General features: G+C 40.9%; 1 protein-coding gene across 4 annotated transcripts in view; it reads right to left on the bottom strand.

Annotated features, from left to right (window-relative positions):
- Positions 1 to 23,647, bottom strand: part of LOC110089507 (mucin-5B) — a 78,489-nt gene that overhangs the window by 22,468 nt on the left and 32,374 nt on the right. For 2 of the 4 annotated variants that reach the window (XM_072985639.2, XM_072985640.2), the window contains exons 21-31: positions 23,115 to 23,225; positions 21,242 to 21,421; positions 20,114 to 20,350; positions 19,011 to 19,167; positions 7,674 to 7,802; positions 6,792 to 6,876; positions 6,440 to 6,477; positions 5,509 to 5,679; positions 4,614 to 4,724; positions 1,140 to 1,229; positions 542 to 807 (exon numbers count right to left, since the gene is read on the bottom strand). In XM_072985639.2, coding sequence (XP_072841740.2) covers positions 542 to 807; positions 1,140 to 1,229; positions 4,614 to 4,724; positions 5,509 to 5,679; positions 6,440 to 6,477; positions 6,792 to 6,876; positions 7,674 to 7,802; positions 19,011 to 19,167; positions 20,114 to 20,350; positions 21,242 to 21,421; positions 23,115 to 23,225 — 1,575 coding nt within the window. The remainder of the gene's footprint in view (positions 1 to 541; positions 808 to 1,139; positions 1,230 to 4,613; positions 4,725 to 5,508; positions 5,680 to 6,439; positions 6,478 to 6,791; positions 6,877 to 7,673; positions 7,803 to 19,010; positions 19,168 to 20,113; positions 20,351 to 21,241; positions 21,422 to 23,114; positions 23,226 to 23,647) is intronic. The other 2 variants (XM_020812621.3, XM_072985641.2) reach the window with 2 other exon arrangements.

Raw genomic sequence — 23,647 nt, 5'->3', positions numbered from 1 at the left:
GTTGTAGCAGTCCACCAGTTCAACTTAATAGTAATGTGGTATAGTCCCCTCTCCTGTCACTGTACAATCACTATTTGGGGGGAGTAGATAAAGGCAACAAATGGAATAACAGTGAGCTAAAGCAATACAATTGTGCCTTTTTAAAGCACACAGGCACTGAGGGACATGGAGCTATAAATGGGCCATGTTCTCTTTGCTCTGGTGCCCTGATTGACTGTACACTCGCAAAGTAGCAACTAACTGGTTTAACTAACTGGTGCTCCTATGTAGCAGAGGGAAAAAAACATTACCTTGAAACAGTGAACCACACAGCTGTAGCCTTTACCTGCTGAACATCACTGCAAGATGCAATTTTACTACCTCCCCAAAAGTAATTTGCGCCCTTCTGCCCCATGCAGGATCCAGCCCTGCACCTGATGGTCCAGTATTTGCAACATTACTAATTCTCACAATTTTGTTACGCAATATAAATTATAATATTGAGATCAAAAGGGACAACATCTTCTATTTCATTGGCTTATCAACAGTGTCTCTTACTCACCTTTCTAGGAGGAATAAGGTCAGTGCAATCAGACCCAGAGGTAAATGCAGGGACATCATTAACTCTAGAATAAGGAAGGAACTCCTTCTCACAGTTTTGAACATCTCCCTTACAAGGCCTGCTGGACATCGTGGCAACTTTGCTTGCAATGCTAATGTTAAGGAATGAGATACATTCCCCAAACATGAATTCAGTCTGGCAGGATTTGTTGCAAAAAGCATAAATACACCAACCTGAAGCATCCATTGTCACAAACTGGCTGCTGTCTAAAAAAATAAAATAAAAATAGTAACACCGTCTATAGCGGTCACAAGACAAGCACCATTATAGAGCACAGGGTCGTCATTTTAGAAATATCATTATATATTCACTCTGGACAGTCCTAAGCAGTAGTTTTTATAGCTTTAGTTCTGGGGTGTGCAAACTTGGAAGACCTAAGGGATATTCAGAGCTGAATAGCTAAAATGGCATTATTACAGGTTTTTAAAAAAGAAGGAAAAGCATGTATAGTTGTAGAGATTCTGAAATATATAGTATAAATACAAATTAAGTTTGCAGAAGTGATTTCAAATACTGTATGACAATACGACTATCTTACCATTACTTATCAGCAGTCCATTTACATTACATATGCATGGAGTGGTTTTAATTTCTTGTTTTGCTGGTGCGGTTGTGGGAGACATTTTTCCTAAAACAAGTCAAAATTGAAATTTTATTTGAAAGCTTTCCGAAAGAGAAGATAAGCAGTAGCGCCACTTGACTGACTACACCTTCACGTATTCCTTTCCACATGCATGTGTGGAGGAACTGAAATCCGTCCAATTTAATCTGACACTTCAAATGTCAGTGATTTTTATTTTGTCTGTCTTTTGAATGAGGCTAGGAACACATCTCAGCTTTAACCTTACATCTGTTGAATTATGGAAGATGCCATTTTACCAAGAGTTGGTTATGTTACAGAATACATTTTCAGAGGTAGGTAGTAATTTCAAAGCATAAACACACAAAACAACACTGAGATGCTACATGCAAGTGGACGTTATGTCATTTTGACAATAAGCAGGCACAAAGCCAAGGCTGATACACTCCATCACTTCCTTCCCTTTTCCTTCACACATGGAGGCAAGGTGAGGAAGGATCCAGGGGTATTATCATAGTTTGCAGCATGCCACCATGTACCATTTCATCTAAATGGACACCTGGTTTCAACTGCCTAGAAATGATGCAGCAAAACTAGGAGGACATGTTGGCTCAGCTCTTGAATGATAAAATATTGCCCACCTCTGTAGTTTATCCACATTGTGCCACTGAATTTTCCTCCTCCTATTATCCCTGTTGAACATACACTGAAAGCTGAAACCCTCTTATATTTGGGTTGCCATATTAATACCTATGGGTTTGACTGCTTCCTGCAGATTCTCCCCAATTATGCCAATTTCCTGTAGATTCTATCAGTTGCTACCATGTCTTACCACTATCCTTCTGCCTCTTTGCTTCTCACCACCTCATTTTTTTTCCTTTTTCTTTTCTTTTCTTTTCTTTCTTTCTTTTTTTGGTACCAGCCCACCTTGAGTAACTTGCTGTAATAAGTAGAAGTCCTATAATCATGGTGGTGATGTCATGAGAGTTATATTCATCTCCTTGACTTGGGCTTGCTACTTACATGTCCAGATGCTACCACTATTTTAGCAAAAGAAACCCTGAGGCCACTGGGATCACACTTGCTGTAGCTACTCACCCACCAGGAGAAAGACTGTGCTCATGTGCTGTTGCACAACTAAGAAAGGAGAAGTCTAAGACTGACCGCATGGTCCTACATCTTCCTGCCTCAGTGTGTGCATGTGTGTGTGTGTGTGGAATATGATCACATCTTCTGAATACTGCTTTCTTCAATGAGAGAGATAGAGAAACTGAGAGAAAAAGAGACTGGGCAATGTTACCTGCATGCTGGGGCACCACATTGGCCATTGTGACCTCATTCAACCTAGCTACCAGAATACTGAATGACCCACATGCACCTCAAACTAGTGCATCCTTCTGAAGGAGAGAGAAACCAGCCAACCTGCCCTGCCAAAGCTGCTGCCTTCCTAAAGGAGACTTGGTTTCATGTGCCACATGATGAGAATTGACTAAGAATCACTCTTTCTGCATTCTGGACTGGATAAGGTTTATTTAGTTTTATCCTGCCCTTCCACTTTTTTAAATAAAAAATAGCATTCAAGGAAACTAACAAGATAATGTCAGTGGTGGTGGAACCTTAAAAGACACAAAAGCCAGGTGAGGCAATATACAGTAAGTCTGGTGCTGCCCAGCCCCATTTTAGGTCTTTTTCTAATTTCAGTGTATTACATGCAACTGGAAACTGGACAGCAATTTATCCCTCATTATGGTATGGTTACAACCATTTCTTCTGGCAACACTCCACCCGTACTCCCAGAGCCCTGAGGTGGGAAGCCACTGTTCCCTGGTTGCTGAGGGCAGTGTCTTCTTACTTACTGATAGTATCAATGGATAAACAGTGATACCAGTGGAGATTGTTAAGGGATAGGACTCTAGCAAGAAGTATGGGGAGATGCATTTGTGTGTATATGAGCTCATGAATGTCCTCCAGGACCCCAGCTGGCAACAGATGTAATCTTCAGGGCTTGAAGCATTGTTTATCCTTACACTCTTGTCAACCCTTTCAATAGTCTCTTCAACAGTCAACACTATTAGAACACAAATATGAATACTAATGATGAGACCATGTAACAACAATATAAACATTCATAATGACACATCTGGCCTTTTGTCTACAATCTTTTGTTTTCCTTCCCTCCAAACCTACTGAGAGCTTAAACTCTCTGTTATTTTAGGGATGGACAAAGATAATTTATTTTGCGTAAATCTTATCTGTACTACAATGTCTTTGTCACCTCCCAGTGGAGGTGGCCAGTGTTATAATAATGGCCAGTGTTATAATAATCTTATGATCATCAGTTGCTGGTATTCTTTGCATGCCTGCCCCACCCTACTACTGTTTTATGTATATGCTGCCTGACACTCCAGGAATCTGATGAAGGAGTTGCAGTTCACAAAACCTCATGCTAAATACATACATTAGTCTTTAAAGTGTAGTAAACTAGCACCATTACCTTCCCACTAATGTTAACACACAGTGCTTCATGTATGAATATTAATTTTATTTCTGTCCTCTACTTCATAAATTTCATACATCTTCACCTGATCTTGGAATTGGAGATGGAGCAAATGTCTGAGGTGTGAACATCATGCCATGCTCTGCTGAATTATATATATCATTTTAATTAGTGCTTCACAATAAGCCACACATTATTTTCCTACCCCCTACTGCATGGACAAGCATCCTGTTCTTTCTAGTCTTGTAATAGAAGTAAGACCAAAGAAACTAATGGGGCATAGATTAATCCAACATATAAATTTTTTTAACCCTGCGTTTTATCTCTACTGAATGACAGGATCACTGGATGAAACACTATTGTCCGGTGTATACTCTACAGTTAAGAAAAACTAATAGGGATCTGTGTTTGTTTTAGCCCTTCATCTCCAGTTTATATATGACCATTTGATTTGGGCATCTTGCTTTGAGTTTAACAATACAGCTATAAATTCTGACCAGCAGTTATTCATGTAACTACTACTTCAATGTTATTTCTGTTTATGTACAATTATTTCTATCTTGATTATTGTGCACCTGCTTATAGAATTATTTTCTAATCTTAGGTATATTTTGTTACTCAGATAACAGACAGATCTAGGAGATTCTACTTGTGTTAATCTAATCCTTAGAAACCATAGGAGACATAGCCATGAAGGGCCATACGCAGGCCCTTATGTGAACTGTGTTCAAATAAGGCAGTTTGCCAAAGCTGATTTCCTAACTCCGGCTTTGCTTATCTGCACAGGAAAATGAGTAATCCCTCAAACCAGGTGAGTGTGCATTCTGCAGATAGAGTTCATATTTGTCAAAAGTGCCCGTGTTTGATTTTCAGGGATTTAATCCTTCTCCCACACCCTCTGTTTCACAACCCACCTCATTCAGGAGGTTACTAACCATCTCTAGCTCTCAAGTTACGGTTTTTCAGTGATTCTGAGAGTTGACTGGGAAAGGAGGGAATGAAGATGTCGGCTTGTGCAGGCCATCCCCAAATACCACTTTGAAGAGCTTTGAAAGATTAATTATGATTCAGTTCCAAAATATCAGACATATATCTTAGTTTGCAAGAAAACCTAATATTTTTGACATTGATTACCGGATTTTATTTCTATGGAGCAAATTTAGTTAGGAGCAAAATTCTCCAATGCTCTCATATTTTAAACATAATATTTGTTATTTGAGATGTCATCAAACCAAATCATTAGCATTATGTTTTTGTACATTTACTTTCATTGTTTAAAATGATAGCACAATTGATAGTTGTGAAGTAGATAATGTTAACTGAGTACCTTCTGACCAAGTTTAAGAATCAGATTAATTTAAACAAATCTTTGTTGTCTTCTACAGGTTGATAGTGTTCAGGAGTTCCATATGCACAGTAACATTTCTAATGCATTCATGGAGCTCTGGGCATACGGAGGATTTCTCATGCTCTTAAAATGCCAAGGGATACTTTGTTTATGCAACATGAATGCTTGTATAGGGCAGGACCAATACCCTAGAAATGATTTGGACCACATCTCTATATCAAACACCTGTAATAGCAAACATAGAATCACAGAAAAATGAAGTTGGAAAGGGCCTACAAGGCCATCAAGCCCAACCCCCTGCTCAATGCAGGAATACAATCAAAGCATATCTGCCAGGTGATTATTTAAGTTTTTCTTGATTGCCTCCAGTGTTGGAGCATTCACCAACTCCCGAGGTAACTGGTTCCACTGTCGGACTGCTCTAACAATTAGGAAGTTTTTCCTGATATACATGATGCCCATCCGATGTTCAAGGCAAGTACCTGATTTCCAAGCATAAAGAATGTCTGTCAGGAATGTACCACATGGGCTGAGTGTATCAATGATGTTTCCACCAGGACCACAGATCGCTATAGAGCACATATCCCCAACTGTTTTATTATATATTAATTCATTCAAGGAGTATGTTTTCTTGTTGTAGCAACAAAGACACTCTAGATCAAGGAGAAAGTGGAGAGGGGAATGATTAGTAGTGAAGGCAAGGGTGGGTAGAAATATATTCCAGAAACACAGACCTGCTTCAGGACCATTATATAGCAAACTATAGACTTTTAGATCTAAAAGATCTAAAGGGACAATTTTGAAAATGTGATCAGGAATGATCTGTTACAACAAGTAGGAGTAAAGAAAGAAGAGTAATTTAAGAGTCAATTTAAACTTTGGTATTCAAAATTCTCCCCACCCCACCCCACCCCACCCCACCCCATAAATGTTCAGTTTTCATTAAAGGATTAATACCTGTCTAGGTCTTTTATTTGTGAGGGGAGATGGAGAGTACAAGTACATGAGCTTGGGCTTTTAACTGTGGTTAAATATGTATATGATATGATTTGTTGTGAGGCATTCTGGAGCTCCCGTTGTGTTTGGGCTTCTGGAGAAGCCTTGTGTGGCCCAGTATTGGGGCCAAAAGAAAGAAGCTATTTTGGGAGTCAGCAATAGGAATATATTCACTTAATGATTCCCTGATTAACTCAGAGAAAGCCAGCTGATTATGGCTGTTTAGTAAATGTGATGTTTTGTGGGTTCTAGTTGCCATACGTTGCATACAGAGAATGTTCATGGACCAGGATAGGGGGCACTCCGACCCAAAAGTCTGGAGACTCCCACATCATAAATTACCTATGGTTGTGTAAACCCACGTCCTCTTTTATTTCAGAAATAAAACCTATTTTGATCTAACAGTAGGCATCTTACCATTTGATTTGTTCATGCAGAGTCTTTCTTTTGGATCACTGTAGGAAATGGGGAGGGAGGGGAGAGAGTTAATTCTGTACTGCCTAAAAATTGCAAATACACATACAGGACTGAATCTAATAGAACATTCAATATTGTGTGTGTGTACAATCTTTTAACCCTATTGTATGTATCCTTCTAAACACCTCAAAAGCTGAAAACACCTCTAGACTATGTTTTACATAGAGAGGGACAGATATTCCAGGGATGAAGTGAAAATCCCGATGATGCCACTATTTAGGTTACTGCAGCCCTCTCTCTATGCTTGTTCAATTACCCATCTGTATTAGGAAGTCCATGATAAATTACCTACCATGAGGTACACTGAAGCACTGAAACACATTCTCTTTTTTCTTCATCGTAATATGGCTTTTCAGCACTACAGACGGGAAAACAGCCTAACATGGGAGCAAACAGGGAAAAAATCATTTCAGTAGTCAAACAATTTTGAGCAAACTAAACTTTATCCTAGTATTCTGTTGAGGATTGCTATTTCTATGTGTTGTCTTTTCTCTCCCCCTCCCCACCTTAAGAGGATGCCTGGCAAACTTTTGCCATGAATTTTTGGGACATTGTCATGAATTTTTGGGACATTGAGACATTCATAATTTTTCTGCACTGTTCACAAATTCACAAGATTTTTTCATCCATGAAAGCTTGCATCAATTATTAGAATTTTTAGTGGTCTAATAAAGATGTTACATTATTCTACATTTATGTTGTGCAATGACTACACAACTTCATTTTGGTTCCCCCCCCCCAATAGTCATTGATTGACAAAGGGGTAACTTTTTCTTACTATATTGTAAGGAACAAGAATTAGTGTTGAGTCTCAGGACAAGTATGCAGACTTCAAGGACTTAAAAGTTAAAGTTCATACTCAGCTTATTTTTATAATATGCCTGATGAGGAGATAATAATCACAAAAGCTTGCATGTGTTTTTGGTCGGCCTCATAAAGCTGCCATCTTAGTATGGATTGTCTAGTAGGTAGTGATTGGGAAACATAAGTGCTTCCATAGCATATATTACTTTCTCATAATTTGGACTACACATTTCACCTTCCATCTATTCAAGACAGTGGGTCTTTGGCTTTGGTAAACGTCTACCCCTGAAACAGATCACATTCTCCATATCTCTGCTTGCTTCCTTTCCAATGTGTTTTATAAGAATAAACAAAATGGTGTCAAGCTCACCTTCCAAACTGTATGGTATATTGTCACATTTTCCTCCTGGATTCCTGCAGGTCCTTAAACATGGTTCTCCACAAGGTTTATACTGCCATTCTCTTTTGTTCGGTGAGTTGTAGTAGTCACAGAGCACAGCTAGATGAAAATACACTCATCTGTAAGTGGTAAAGCTCAGATTTTCATTAGAGCTTTTTCCCACTCACTTCTCTGGCCAGCCTCTGGTCATACACATGCATGTAGAACAATCTGCTGAATCATATAATTAAATATATCTGCTTTTCATCGTAAGATGTTCCTACTGGTTCAAACATGTAGTTTTGAAAATTAAGGCAAAATCAGTGAAGTGCTTTAGACATAGAATTTTGTGCTTTCTTTTGGTATGTGTGGATTATAACTGTGGCTGAGGATTACACAGTAATCCAAGAAAGAAATGGGTGTGCCTCAGCACTTGGTCATCATGATGTATAACTTGTATTGTGGACAAGAAGCTATCGTTGGGACAGAATGTGGAGAAACAGAATGGTTTCTGGGAGACGAAGGTATTGTACAAAGGTGCGCTTTATCCCCTTAACTGTACATAGAACATACAGTCATGTGAAAAAGAAAATATACCCTTTTGAATTCTATGGTTTTACCACAGGACATGATAAAAACCATCAGATCCTTAGCAGGTCTGAAAATGAGGTAATTATAACCTCAGAGGAGCAACTACATATTATATATACCATGTTATGATTTATTTATAAAAATAAAGCCAAAATGAAGAAGTGTGATTGTATCATATGGAAAGCCAGACTGGATGAACTCACCAAGTTATCCAGTCAGCTCCAAAAATATTAGAGCTACAAATATTTGACACAGTCCCATTCATATAACATGACTGGATGGCATTCGCCTTATAAGATGTCAGTGGGCAGTTGTACATAGAATGTATAGTTGGACAATAGTTAGGAAGATCTCTAAGACTGCTGAAAACATCCACTGAGTGAGCTGTAGACACAATTCAGAGCCTGGAATGTTACTTTGAAGAAGAATTAATATAATGATATACTGACACTATCTGCAATGAATAGAGCTACACTGATGTTATGAGATTCAGAGCATCGTCTTTTGACTATTCAGCCATGGATAGCTTCTCTGTATGATTGTATCCATTCTTCTTAAAAGTAACTCTCCAAATACTTATCTTAGAAATGGTCTCTGTTTAGCCTGTGAAATTTTGGACACAGATAGTCTGAGGCAATCCCATAATTGGTCATTGGCAAAACTTGTAATCATTGTTACATACAGCACTGATGTTACCTGTCTGTCATGGGTTGGAGGGAAAGTTCCATCCTATGGGGAGTGGAAGGCGGGACATCAGGAGGAGGGGCTGTACTGTATATATATGTGGAGCTTGTGTGGAGAAGTTAGGAGAGCTGGGAAGAAGAAGCTGGAGTGGGAGTCTGTGTGTCAGACAGGGTACTACTGTGTGTCAGTCAGTACCTACCTGATAGGTTCAGGTGTCTTTATGGGTAGCCAGAACTGATAGGTTCAGGGTCTGTGCTTTATTTAAAGGTGTTCTGTGTGAACCAAACTGGTGTATGTATGATTGAGACTAAGCCACGTTACTGTATCTTATTCACTTGATCATTTTATTTTCCCTTGTGTTATTTAAATAAACCTTATTCCTTTATTTGTTAAAAATCCATTCCTGGTCTGTGTGACTCCTTACAGGGAATGGTTGGTGGCAGCTTAGTGAAACTGTGGCATATCCCAGTAGGTCTGGGGTTGTCACATTGATTGGTGGCAGCGGTGGGATACGACTGGTCCAGTTGTCCAGTGGTCCAGCAAAGCCTTGGCAAGTGTGCCCAGAGCAAGGGGGGTCTAGTCAGGGACAATCTGAGAGCGTGTAGGTAATCTTCTAGGCTTACCTCACGGGGAGGTACGCTAGTGGAAGAACGTGCCACCTCAGATTGGGGACTAGATTAGGGAGCTCTGAGGCAACCTGTTTTGGCGGGAAAAAGGCTGAGGCAAAGCTGAGTGAAGTAGCAGTGATCTAGCTTGTCTGCTGAGAGGCCTAGCAGAGGGGGGTGGACTCTGGCTGGCAACAGTTGCAAGTTAGTGCTGAAAGAACAGCAGCAATCTATAGAAGGCTGGTTCTGAGGCAAAAAGAAAAAAAAGTGGTCGCTTTATTCTGAGGCTTGACTTTTGAAAGCAGCCTGTCTGGGGGGGGATTATGCCCTTGACTCGAAGCCAAATGGCAGAAATGGGTGAAGTGAGGGAACCCCAGGTAGACCAAGGTTCTGAGGATGAATTTGGCTCAGTGCAGGATGACAGCACGGGAGAACAGAACCCAGAACTCAGAAAAATGCTCCTAGCCCAACAGCATGAACTGAGGGTGAGGGAAATGGAGGAAAGGGAGAAACAGAGACAATTCGAATTAGAGAAAGAACGAATGGCGTTTGAAAGGGAAAAGGAAGAGAAACAGGAAAGGGAGAGAGAGAAACAAAGACAATTTGAAATTGAATTGGAGAGAGAGAAAATGGCGTTTGAGTTAAGAAAATTGGAACTGATGAATCAGAACAATAATAACAATAGAGATTCTGAGGTGGGCCAATTGTCTAAAACTGACCTGAAGAAATTCCCTGTGTACCACAAGGGAGATTGCCCTGAGGTGTTCTTTTCCCTAGTGGAAAGAGCGTTTGTGGACTTCTCAGTAAGGGAAACTGAGAAGATGACCATTATGCGATCTTTAATCAGTGGCAGCCTGGCAGAAGTCTATGCAGAGATGCCAGAGGAACTGCTAAAAGATTTCGCTGAGTTTAAAAAACTGGTGTTTGCCAGACATGGGATAAATGCGGAACAGCTGAGGCAAAGATTCAGGTCACTCACCAAGAAACCAGAGCAGACTTTTACCCAAGTGGGGGCCCAACTGGTGAGGCTGCTAGAGAAATGGCTATCTCAGGAGGGGACAGAGACCTTCCAGCAGCTCAAAGACCTGATAGCGCTGGAACAGTTTTATTCAGTCCTGAATGGGGAACTGAAGTTCCAGGTGAGGGAAAGGAAACCGAAATCTGTGGCAGAAGCAGCCGAGATCGCAGATTTTATTTCCCAAATAAGAAAGCCCTTAGGTGAGGGGAAATCTATAAGCAAACCTAAAGAAACCTACAGCAAGTACTCTCAGGGACCAGGGAAAAACCAGCAAATGGGAGGGGCCCATGGTGAAGGGAAGCCCTCAGACATGAAACAAAGACCTCAGATTTTGGAGGGAAAACCAAAATCAGATGAGGAAGACTCAAAATACAGCAGAAAGTGTTATTTCTGTCAAGGAAAGGGCCATCTAATCTCAGAGTGTGAGAAATTAAAGCAGCTAAAAGGAAATGTGCCTCATGATTTGAGTGGAACCAAGCCAAGAGCTGTGTTCTGTGTCCAGAAAGAGCAAAGCTCCTTGCCACTGAGGGGGCCTGTTGCCATGGCTACTCAATCTGGAACAGTTACATCTGCTGATCAGGCTGAGGAAAATGGTCCTCTTGTGGAGGTCAAGCGCTGCTTGCTAGTGAGAACAGATTCGCAGTTGTTTGAAAGCGCAGGGGTGGACGTAGGAATACTTGACCATCAGTATAGGAGGTTAAGGGATACGTGTTCCCAGGTGACCCTGTGCCATCCAGATATTATTCCTAGGGAGTATATCATCCCAAATGAGAGCATAAAGGTGGCAGGGATTGAGGGACAGGTGATCTCGCTGCCAGTAGCTGAGGTACCTGTGAACTTTCAAGGCTGGAGGGGAGTTTGGCGGCTAGCGATTTCATCGACTCTGCCAGCAGCCGTGCTCGTGGGAAATGACCTGGCTGAACATGTGAAACGGGTGCTAGTGATTACACGCTCACAAGCCACCACGGGGACAGTTCAGGGGGGTACTGGAGAGCCCGAGACGGAAGCAGAGGGGAGTTCCGAAGCTGTGGTGGAAACCTTAACCACAGACAGCCGATTTGGCCAAGAGCAAAAGGCAGACGCCACTCTCCAAAAGTGTTTTGAACAGGTGACAGACGCCCAGCTAACACCTGAAACCCCAGTGAGATTTCGAGAGGAAAAGGGAATTTTATATAGAGAGACCCTGAGGAATATCTCAAAAGGGGGAGATGGGATCAGAAGTCAGCTAGTGGTACCTGAAAAGTATCGCCCCATGATCTTACAAAGGGGGCACTCTGACATGTTTGCTGCGCACTTAGGGGTGAACAAAACACAGCAGAGAATCACACAGAATTTTTACTGGCCTGAAATAGGGAAGCAGATCAAGGAGTTCTGTAAACAATGTGATGTGTGTCAGAGGCAGGGGAATAACCGTGACAGAACCAAAGCGAAGTTGTGCCCTTTGCCTGTGATTGACACTCCGTTCAAATGCATAGGGGTGGATATTGTGGGACCTTTGCCCAAGGCCACAAAGAGGGGGAACCAGTTCATTCTCACCATTGTGGACCATGCCACGAGGTACCCTGAAGCCATTCCCTTGACTAACATTGAAACTAACACAGTGGCAGATGCCTTGGTGGGGTATATGTCCAGGATGGGATTTGCCTCAGAAATAATCACAGATTTGGGCGCGTCGTTTACATCGAAGCTCATGAAACGGTTATGGCAAATCTGTGGAATTAAACACAAGGAAACCACTGCCTATCACCCTGAAAGTAATGGGTTAACGGAGAAGTTCAATGGGAATCTGATGCGCATGATTAGGGCTTACTTGGCAGAGAATCCAAACAATTGGGACCAGAAGCTGCAATCCCTTTTGTTTGCTTATCGATCAGTGCCACAAGCCAGTACCGGTTCAGTCCGTTTGAACTTTTGTTTGGGAGAAGGGTGAAAGGGCCACTTGATTTGATCAAACAAAATTGGGAGCAGATCACCCAGGATGACCCACAAGATGTTGTGACATATATAGACTCTTTAAGGAATGACCTAAAGAGGAACCTAGAGCTAGCAGCAGAGACCCTGCAAGCTCAGAAGGTCAGACAGAAAGCTTGGGATGACCAGAAAGCCAAAGAGAGGCACTTTAATCCAGGGGAGGAAGTGCTTTGGCCTAGGCTCTGCAAAGAGAACAAACTGCAGCTGGGTAGCCCAGAAATAAAATACTTGGGTCACATAGTAGGGGGAGGAGTGATAAAACTCCTAGAGGCCAAGATAGAAGCCGTTCGTGATTGGCCTAGACCCAACACCAAGAAAAAAGTCAAATCATTTCTTGGGTTGGTGGGCTACTACAGAAAGTTCATCCCGAGGTTTAGCGAGATAGCGACTCCGCTGACCGATCTGACGCGGAAGAAGACTGATGACCGCATCCCGTGGACCAGCGACTGTGAGGAGGCGTTCCAGAGGTTGAAGGAGGCCCTCATCAACTATCCAGTGCTGCGTGCTCCAGACTTCGACCGGGAGTTCATCATCTACACCGATGCGTCTAACAGCGGGGTAGGAGCAGTTCTTTGCCAGGAGGATGAGAATGGTGACCAGCATCCAGTGTCCTACCTGAGTAGGAAACTCCAGAAAGGTGAGAGACATTTGGCAACCGTGGAAAAGGAGTGCCTGGCCATAGTATACGCGATCCAGAAGGCCAAGCCTTACATCTGGGGAAGACATTTTATTCTGTGCACTGACCATTCACCACTGCAATGGTTAAAGACAATGAAAACCCACAATAGTAAACTTATGAGGTGGGCTTTAAACCTGCAAGACTATGACTTTGAAGTGAAGGTGGTCAGAGGGTCAGTGAACTGTGTTGCTGACGCCTTGTCAAGAAGACCCGAAGAATGAAGGCGGCGAAGAAACATGGACTATGTATATATTTTGGTGACCAAAGGTTAAATGTACTTGTTTATTAAACATGCGTGGTTTGTATGAATAAAGGTAACTTGATGTATTGTAAATGGTAAATGTTTAAATGCCTAATTGATATGTTTATCCTAGAGTAAGTATGGTATTGTATGTTATTGTATAACTGTTTTTGTATGTTTTGGATCCAGGTTGTTTTTTGGAGAAAAGCACTTTAGCTTTCCCCCTACAAAACAACTTATAAAGAGGGGAGGTGTTACATACAGCACTGATGTTACCTGTCTGTCATGGGTTGGAGGGAAAGTTCCATCCTATGGGGAGTGGAAGGCGGGACATCAGGAGGAGGGGCTGTACTGTATATATATGTGGAGCTTGTGTGGAGAAGTTAGGAGAGCTGGGAAGAAGAAGCTGGAGTGGGAGTCTGTGTGTCAGACAGGGTACTACTGTGTGTCAGTCAGTACCTACCTGATAGGTTCAGGTGTCTTTATGGGTAGCCAGAACTGATAGGTTCAGGGTCTGTGCTTTATTTAAAGGTGTTCTGTGTGAACCAAACTGGTGTATGTATGATTGAGACTAAGCCACGTTACTGTATCTTATTCACTTGATCATTTTATTTTCCCTGTGTGTTATTTAAATAAACCTTATTCCTTTATTTGTTAAAAATCCATTCCTGGTCTGTGTGACTCCTTACAGGGAATGGTTGGTGGCAGCTTAGTGAAACTGTGGCATATCCCAGTAGGTCTGGGGTTGTCACAATCATTACCTGGTTCTGGTCTCCTTCAAAATAATACACAACCAAACCAGAGGTGGGATTCAGCAGGTTCGCACCGGTTCCCACGATCCGTTTCCTAAATCTAATAATAGTTCGCCGAACCGTTTCCTAAACTGATGAATGAAGGAGGGCCAGGTGACCAGCGAGGAGGGGGGGGGAGGGGGGCTATGTTTTTTTTTCCCAAGTTAAACGTAACTAAGGCTGTTGCTCTGACAATTTGTGGAGACAAATGGCACACATTGATCCTCACTCAAAAACAGGAAGACAGCTATCAGCTTTTTAACACTAGTAAGATTTACCACCAGGCCAGGGTTAAAGCAGAGCAGATCAACATATCAAAGGGAAATCTGAACTATCCAGATCCAGACCTTCAGGCTGGGGGTGGGGGTGGGGGTGGGGGCCGGAGGGACTGAGAGGAAGAGGAGGAAAGGGCACACAGAGCATGTTAATTCAAGCATGCATGCTGCATTTGTCTCTGTGACCAGCATCTTCAGAGGACTGTTCAAACTTGCTTTCACAAGCTTTCATTTTTAAGATTATTCAAGTAAGTAGGTAAGTATAATACATTTCTATGTCTGAGCATAAAGCCGCTTTTCATTAAATATTTCCCTGCCTTAGCTGTTTGCCATGCAGTCTTGAGAAATGGAAGGAGGAAAATGAAATGGTATTTTATCATGTAAAATATATTTTGAAAATTATTTCAACAGGATTCCCTTTAGGACCTTTTAGCATTTATGTAATTGTTATTGTGTTTGAGTTTAGAAAATTTGATACTTCTATTTTTTGAAATAAATAAATACCTGAACTTTGGAGAAAAACGCTCAGAAGCCTGTTGGTGATTAATTAGTTATGCAAAATTAACTTACAGCAACTAGGTTTTCAAAGAAAGTATATGTTTTTAAAGAGTGATTTTACAATTTCCACTCCTAGTGAATTTCCATGGCTGAGTGAGGATTTGAACCCTGGTCTCCAGAGTCCTAATATGCCAGACTATTCCTGTATTTGTGATTAACACATGCTTAAGTTTAATTGTGTTCATCAGGTGCCCCAAGAAACATAACCAAATTTTGCCACCATGAGTTAATGCTTTTTAACATGAAGTTAATTTGCCTCCCTCCAGTGATGTCCTTTCAAGGGAAAATGAACATTTATGATATAGGCCACTATGTTTAGATTTTCAGGGAGGGAGGGCATAACATGCCACTTTTTTCATTGGTATGCAGAAATCTAGTATTTAGGATCTATGGAAAAACTAATGGGGAACCAGGCTTGGTCAGGAGGAGGGGATGGTATTATATTTTATTATGATGATGATTAAAAAATTTAAAAGCTGGTAAGGACATTTATTTGCAAAGGCTTTCATGGCCGGGATCTGATGGTTGTTGTGGGTTTTTCGGGAAGAGCAACCTTCAGAACATGGCCAAAGAGCCCGAAAAACTCACAACAACCAATTAAGGGAATAACCTTTCAACTTTTTTGGAATTGGCAGTTAGATGCAGGGAATCCATACAAAGCCTGTGATTTCTACTTAGGGTGACCCCAGGAATGAGCAATCTCCAACATGGCCTGGCCTCAACAGCCCTGCCCATCTGTTGCAAACTCAAGCTTGTGGTTTCCTTAGGGAGTAGGTCTATCTTGCATTTAGCCTTCCTCTTTTCCTGCTGCCTTCCACCTTTCCAAATATTATGGTCTTTTTCAATCTATGCCTGCCTTCTCATGATGTGCCCGAAGTAGGACAGCCTCAGGTTTGTTTGTTTGTTTGTGTGTTTTTTTCTTTTTGCCTCTGGAGATAATTTAGGCTTAATTGGATCGAGAACCCACTTACTCATCTTTTTTGGCAGTCCAGAGTATCTGCCATACGATCTGATCAGGCCAAGGGTGTCTGCAAAGATGATCGTAATTTTGTTAATTGGGACAGTCCTCTTTGTGTCAGCAAGCTGTTTTAAGCTTCTGTTGTTGTTACATGCTATCAACATTGCCCCTTTGTGCTGTCCTCAACAGCCCTGCACAGCTGCTGCAAACTCAACCCTGTGGGTTCTCTGATGGTGTCAATCCATCTCACATTTGGTTTTCCTCTTTTCCTGTTGCCTCCAGCTTTTCTGCAGAACCTGGAATGGGGAGGGATTAAATGATTGTGACGTTGTTCAGAGACCAGTTCCAAATCCCAGGGTGGCAGCCCTCTCTTGCTTGTGCTACAGAAAAAGCTTTGTTACTGTTGCTTTGTGGTAAGAACTTTTTCTTCAGAAGGGGTCAGAGAATTTGAGAGTTATTCTCAAGTTCATCTTTGCTTTACATGTGTGTTATGTGCCATTCAAGATGACCCTAATGGGCCTTTCAAGGCAAGTGAGATATTTAAAGATATTTGAGATATCTAAGGAGTGGCTTTACGTTTTACCAGTTCCACGCCCTCAGTGAGTTTCCACGCCTGAATGGGAATTCGAATGCAGGACTCTGGAGTCCCAGTCTGTCCCTCTCTGAATTGCATTACTTAATGTTAAGGGTTGTTGTGAAAGGCAGGATGTTATTATTTGCAAGCATATAAGCATGTCCTATTTTGTCTCTGTGAAAAATTTGATTTCTCTTGAAAAATTTCTCTGGAGAGAATTCTACTTCACTGTCATCATTAATACTACCAGCCTACAATTTCGTTACAAATGTGGTAGCTTTGGGGCATGAAATAGGAGCAGTCTAGAGGTAGCTTCCAGTAAACATTTATGGAAACAAGTCATTGATAATGTTAAACTGCAGTTAAGAGAACAAAAGCCAGAGGAACTTCGACAACCACATTGTTGGTGAATTGGGGGGTGGGGGGAGGAAGTGTCTGGCAGCCTACTGCTGAGTCAACATGCTTTTACATCCCTGTCTTGTTCCTTGTTCAATCTGTATATTTCCATAACTAGATAGTGCTGTAGTAGATAATAATGTACTGATGAAGGTATGTGAAATCATTCAGGGCCACCCAAAGACAATTCGTGAAGTAGTGTGAAGCAGAAAATCCTGCAAGCACCTCTCTCCAATCCTGTCAGTAAAAATACAACAAGTAACCCTAAGTTACTAATAATTTCCTGCCATTTCATGACATGAGGTAGTTGTCACACTCTGCATAACTACAGGCTTGACCCTGAGACAGTGGTTGCTGAGGTCTCCAGGCTTAAAAGGAAGGTCCCTTCAAATTCCAGATGCAGGGAAGGGGGATCAGGAGACAGGCGTCTAGTTGTCTCTTTGCTCCCAGAGGCATCTGATGGGGCCACTGAGAGATCCAGGATGCTGGACTGAGATGGGCCCTTGGCCTAATCCAGCAGGGCTCCTCTTAGGTTCTTATGCGCTTTTACTATTTTCCCATGTGTGCAGATATGGGGAGAAAAATGTGTCTAATTTTCTATATTTTAGACACAGACTGGGTTTTAGCAAATTAAAGTTTTGTGTAGCACAACAGCAGTTTAAGGAAACTTATGAGAAGCATAATTCTCTTGAATAATTTAAATATAATATCTATGTACAGCAGGGGTGAGCAACGTCTGTTGCCCCTGGTCTCAATTTTTGCCGCAAAGTCTGTAAGTTGCAAAGTCCATCTCCTTCTTCTTCCCAAAGCGGCTAGAATTCTAATTCTGGTTTTCAAAAAGAGTTATTTTGTGTGTGTGTGTGTGCGCGCGCGCATGCTCAGTAATGCCAAAGGGCCCTGTAGATATTTTGTAAGGTAATGTTTGTAAGCCGCCCCGAGTAGACGTTGTCTAGAGGGGCGGGGTAGAAATTGAATAAATAAATAAATAAATAAATAAAATAAAAGTAAATCCCTACACCTGGAAGAGCAGTTGTTCACATTCTTTTCACCAGGAATCTTCTGAAGTTTTAAATTTCTGGTCAAATTCCTTTGTGTGTTGCAGTAGAAGTACAGAGATCCACAGAGCAGATGTGACAGGGTTTGTCACTAGGGTATGACAGTTCCTTGATTTTTGATATGGGGAGAAATGGAGAGGTCGAGTTCTTTGGAATAGAAATTTGATTAACAGCTTTAATGGATTTGTCAGCAGCAACTTCTGCAGGTGTGCAAAGCTGGCCTCCAGTTAACAACAAACTGAGCTATCAGTCATTTCAGGAGCAGGAAAGGGGAGGGAAGTAATTTTTACTGGTGAGCTATAGGGCGAAATTGGAGGTAAAGGAAAGATGTGTCAGTTCTCTGTCAAACTTGGTCATAAGCACTCACTGTGAGGTGTGTGTGTTTGTGTGTGCGTTTTTGGCACAAGCCCATGGTGAGGGTAACAGCAGTGGTATGCCCAAAGAGATACAGTACAGTTATCCAGATGTCTTAATCATGTGAGAGGTAGTTGTGATAATAGGCAGTAGGGAGACCACTATGGAAGAAACCCTCATCAGATCCCACTGTCCTGGGCATTTATTTATTTATTTATTTATTTATTTATTTATTTATTTATTTATTTATTTACTTACTTACTTACTTACTTACTTACTTACTTACTTACTTATTTATTTATTTATTTATTTATTTATTTATTTATCGATCAATCATTAGGACATAGAACCGGTTGTTAATTTATTTGAATCCCACCACTGAACCAAACCAACACACAACTGGTACCCAGATTTATCTTTTGGCTAATAAATAAGTACTGGTTTGGTTCTCTAACGGTTCCTTATAATCCACTTTATTATATCCATTTTATTATGCAAGAGAATTTACACGAATGTCAGCTACCCTGCAGCCACAAGATCCCTGAGATGAAATGTATATTTGTTTTGGGATTACTTACGACAATTTTTAGGATTTCTCCAGTCAATACAGATGCCAGCTCTATTGCAGCTCTGGGAATAAGCGGCCACAGCAGTACAGAAGCATTCACAGTCTCCCACACTGTCACAACCACAGAAATCAGACACACAGGATTCATAATAGGGGGTTGGGTTGATCTACAAGAATTAAGGAGACAATAAATATTTCTCTTCAGGACTATATTCAATCTTTGCTGGACTGCAGATGCTTCAAGACAGCCTCACCACAAAGCAAATGAGATATTTGTCTTAGGAGCCAGACCTGCAGATTTTTTATTTTATTTTATTTTATTTTATTTTATTAGATTTATACCCCGCCCATCTAGACGAATGATCTACTCTGGGTGGCATTTTAAAAATACTACCATAATAGGTATACAGAAAGTTGTGTTATACCGGATCAGATATTCTTCCTTCTATCCCTTCCATTTCTTTATTTATATATCACAAAATTCTATCAAAATTAGTGCTCAGCCAGCAAATAATAATAGAATATAAACAAATAAATTCCATTTGATTTGGGTTCAAATTCATTTCACAGGTAGAAAGGGGCACAAACTACTGGTTCAGCGATTCATGCCGGTTTGTTTTTCAGCAGAACAGGTGTTCGGTGCTTCTCAACTCCACTTCCTCCAGTGGGTACTCACTCAGAGGCAGCGTCCTGGCTTCCCTGCCCCACCTCCTCTGGGTGCTTCTTCTTAGTGGGCACCAGAGAGGCAGGACTGGGAAGCACCGAACAACCCCTGTTCAAGTAAATTACATACTGGCATGAACCCCCAAACCAGCAATTCATGCCCCTTTCTACCTGTGAGACGGATTTGAACCCAAATCAAATGAAAGTAATTTGTTTATATTCTATTATTATTTGCTCCCTGAGCACTAATTTTGATAGAATTGTGTGATATATAAATAAAGAAATGGAAGGGATTGAAGGAAGCTGATAAAACTGGGCTAAATCGATCCAATATAAGGCATCTTCCTTCCTGGGAAGGAAGGAAGGAAGGAAGGAAGGAAGGAAGGAAGGAAGGAAGGAAGGAAGGAAGGAAGGAAGGAAGGAAGGAAGGAAGGAAGGAAGGGTTCTTACCTTGCTGTGGCATGCTCCAAAAACCTCACTCTTGATAATGCCACATTGCTTTTGCCCTAGTATGAGCTTGGAAGGCCGATTTGCACAGAGGTCCATTTTGTTTATATCTGAACAGCTAGAGGTGACTTTCCAGCTGTTTCCAAAGGCCTGGGCATGCATCTCCACAGACTGCCCTCTAGTGGTAAAGTCGTTGTTGGGACTGTTGTCAAAATTACCACAAAGACCACAAACTCTGCCCTAGGAAGTTTGTGCAAGTTATTTCAGAGTCTTTTACAGAAAAAAGAAAAAATATTCATCCAAATTACTACACTTTACTAAAATACTCTTAGCAGTTTGTATAAAGCACTAACATGAGCGTATATAGACAAGTCTTTGTATTCTGTAGGGAAAAAATAGGTGCAAACAGAACATTGAAGTAATGAAAAATTTACCTCATAATTGCCTATTATGCCAATATTGCTACTATGACTTCTACTAGTAGTAGTAATGCTCATAGTTACTTATTACTTCAAGAGATATAAAACATTCAACATACTTTTCAGTATAACCTCATGGATTATATAAGCCTCTTGATTAAAAAAAAATCCTTCCATTCTAAGGTAACATACTGTTTTAAGAGAATGAAAATAAGGGACAGTGAGTCTACAACATCCTCTTCCCAGCCCAATGCCTTTCTGGTGTAATTAACCACAGTTCCTGTGTTCTCTGGTGACTTCTCAGTGTTTTCATTTCATAGTTTCCCCTTGTTCTGTAGACAAAAAGGAAAAATTCTCCCACATTCTTGCTGACAGTTTACCAGTATCCTTATTGAGAATGTTATTGTCTTTTAGATAAATTAAAACATGTTCTCTTGTGCTAACTACTCCCATAATCTGGAGCTGCACAATGCACCAGTTGCAATCTGTGAAGGGAGACAACTGAAGCTTCCCTCATAAAAAAACCCTCCCCACACAAGGTATGTTTCTTGCTATGCACATAACATGTTTCTTTCATGCTGCTCAGTAGTTGTATGAATTCTTCAACATGACAATTGATGTTCCACGTTTTCCTAAATGTTTCTGGTATTATTTTTATAGAAAATTATCCAGTACAAACAAGCTTTAACAACTACAATTGCACCTACAGTACCTGGAAAGAGGGTGTCACTTGAATGATCACTGTTGTTTTCATATCCCATATGAAGGTCACACCATGGAAAATTTCAATTTTTATATACATTCCCATGAGATAGATTTTATAGCTTTTTTCAATAGCTGTCTTACTGGTCAGCTCCTCTACTTGCCCTTTTACAAGCCTAATTTCACCATCCTGGAAAAATAGATTAGAAAGAATGCAGTTGCAGCTGCAATTAAAACCTAACACAGTAACAGAATTATAATCCTTTGTAGAGTTGTTTTGCAGATGCCATTCCCTGTCAAGCATAAGGCTATGTATCTTTCTCTTCATCTTAATTCTCCCAAGATACACTGCTTGTTAGTGTGACATTCCAAAAAACCTAGAGGTCAGAGAAGTGAATTCCATTCCCAGTTGTAGATGTCCTGAATAGTGTTGTAAAACTGTTATTATATAGTAACTGTTTTTATCTTGTCTGTTGTGAGCCGCCCAGAGTAGACAATCTAGATGGGCGGCATATAAGTGCAATCAATCAATCAATCAATCAACCAACCAACCAACCAACCAACCCCACCCACCCACCCAACCAACCAACCAACCAACCAACCAATCAATCAATCAAATTGAAGGGAAGAACATTCTTCCTGCTGAATAATTTAGTTCTTTAAAAACCCTCCAGTTAATGAAGGTGGGATATTGTGCTTCTGTACCCAAGATTCAAAAATCCAGGAAGTAGCCAAATATGCTGCACAATATCGTACCTATGTTGCCAGCAAGGAAAAAGGATGCCAAGATTTACATAGCAAAGGGCAGCCAGAATGTTGACAACACCAATGGCAACAGTCAAGATGGTCTACAGCGGTGGTCCCCAACCTTGGACCTCCAGATGTTCTTGGACTGCAACTCCCAGAAGCCTTCACCACCACCTCTGCTGGCCAGGATTTCTGGGAGTTAAAGTTCAAGAACATCTGGAGGCCCAAAGTTGGGGACCACTGGTCTACACGATACCCCTTTGTGCTCACTATCATTCACACTAGTCCAAGAACGGCCATGACATTTGATTTGTGTTTGGGTGAAAAATGGTTAACTGATTAAAACATAAGTCAAGTTTTCCTGTTTTGGCATCTCTTTGTGAATGGCCTTGGGTCTGCAAAAGTGATTTTAAAAAAATGCAACAGGTTTTTAGGAATGTTTGGGTTTGCTTTAAAATAATGTTTTAATATGCTTTTAAATGTTTTTCATATGATACTAATAATTCTAATCCGAGGTGAATTGTTTTGGAAGCCCAACCAGGCAGAAAAGCAATAAATAGGTGCTATAACTAAAGAATAAAAACAATGTAGACATTAAACACCATCTGGAGCACATCTGATTTAAAACCTTCCAATCTGCTCTTCTTTCTACAAATATTGGAGATCACAATCTTCCTACTCCTTTTCAAACCACAGGAGGCACTAAAAGAGAAGATATCTATATGGGGAAGAGTCTCTAGGTCCCAGCACAGACATTATGATGTCACAGAAGGGCCAACATATTTTTCAGATATAAGTGGAATGAATGAATGAATAAGTGATGAGAGCAGGGAAATCTTTGATCCTTAAGATACTGTGGATGTTGGTTAGCAGAAACCCTAGCCAGAATAACCACTGGTGAGGGATTGTGAGAGCAGTGCTGTGGAAGACCACTCCTGCCCTAGCTCCCTTTTCAAACCTGTTACAAGTTAGCAGATGGGTTACCACAAACTCAGACAGAACCCAGTTAATTTCAATGTTATTACAAATCACTACAGCTATTCTTTCAAAACCATAATCAGCCGTATGAGAAACAAAATGTGAATATACTTATACAATTCTCTGCTTTTCAAGCTAATCTGGAGTCCTGGACTTACCTCTAAGAAGATGCTGATTTTTAAGGAACAAACTGAGAAGGATTTACCACATGAAATGTTTTGTGTTACAATCCGAAAAGTTCCTGGCTGGAGATTATTTGGACAAAAGTCCTGAGAAAATGAAGCAGAAAGTACATTTCATGTTCCATTCTCCATGTTAGTGTTTATCCACTGTAGCATATATTCCTGAGAAAGATCCACCATAGGTACAGTGCTTTAGGTGGAAATCTATGGCCTCTATCAGTGTTTCTCAACTTCTTATCTCTATCCAGGTGTTTCAGAATCTGTGCAACTGCCCTCCTTCCATATTGAGATGCCACTGATTGTGTCTCCCTATTTCACAGAAGATCTGTAACGTTGCTTTCCTGTTCTGTCTCTCATATTCACATATAAACAAATGCCTAACCAGTTCATCCTCCTGTCTATTTTTTTAAGGTTCAACAACCACTTCTATAGACCTCCTATACACTCTTTCCCACCACTTACGTAATTAGCAGGATGCAACAGCCCTCCTACTGTTAGAAACACAATCA

Source organism: Pogona vitticeps, chromosome 1 (genome assembly GCF_051106095.1).
Source record: "Pogona vitticeps strain Pit_001003342236 chromosome 1, PviZW2.1, whole genome shotgun sequence".
Taxonomy (NCBI): domain Eukaryota; kingdom Metazoa; phylum Chordata; class Lepidosauria; order Squamata; family Agamidae; genus Pogona; species Pogona vitticeps.
This window is presented reverse-complemented; position numbering and strand designations above follow the sequence as displayed.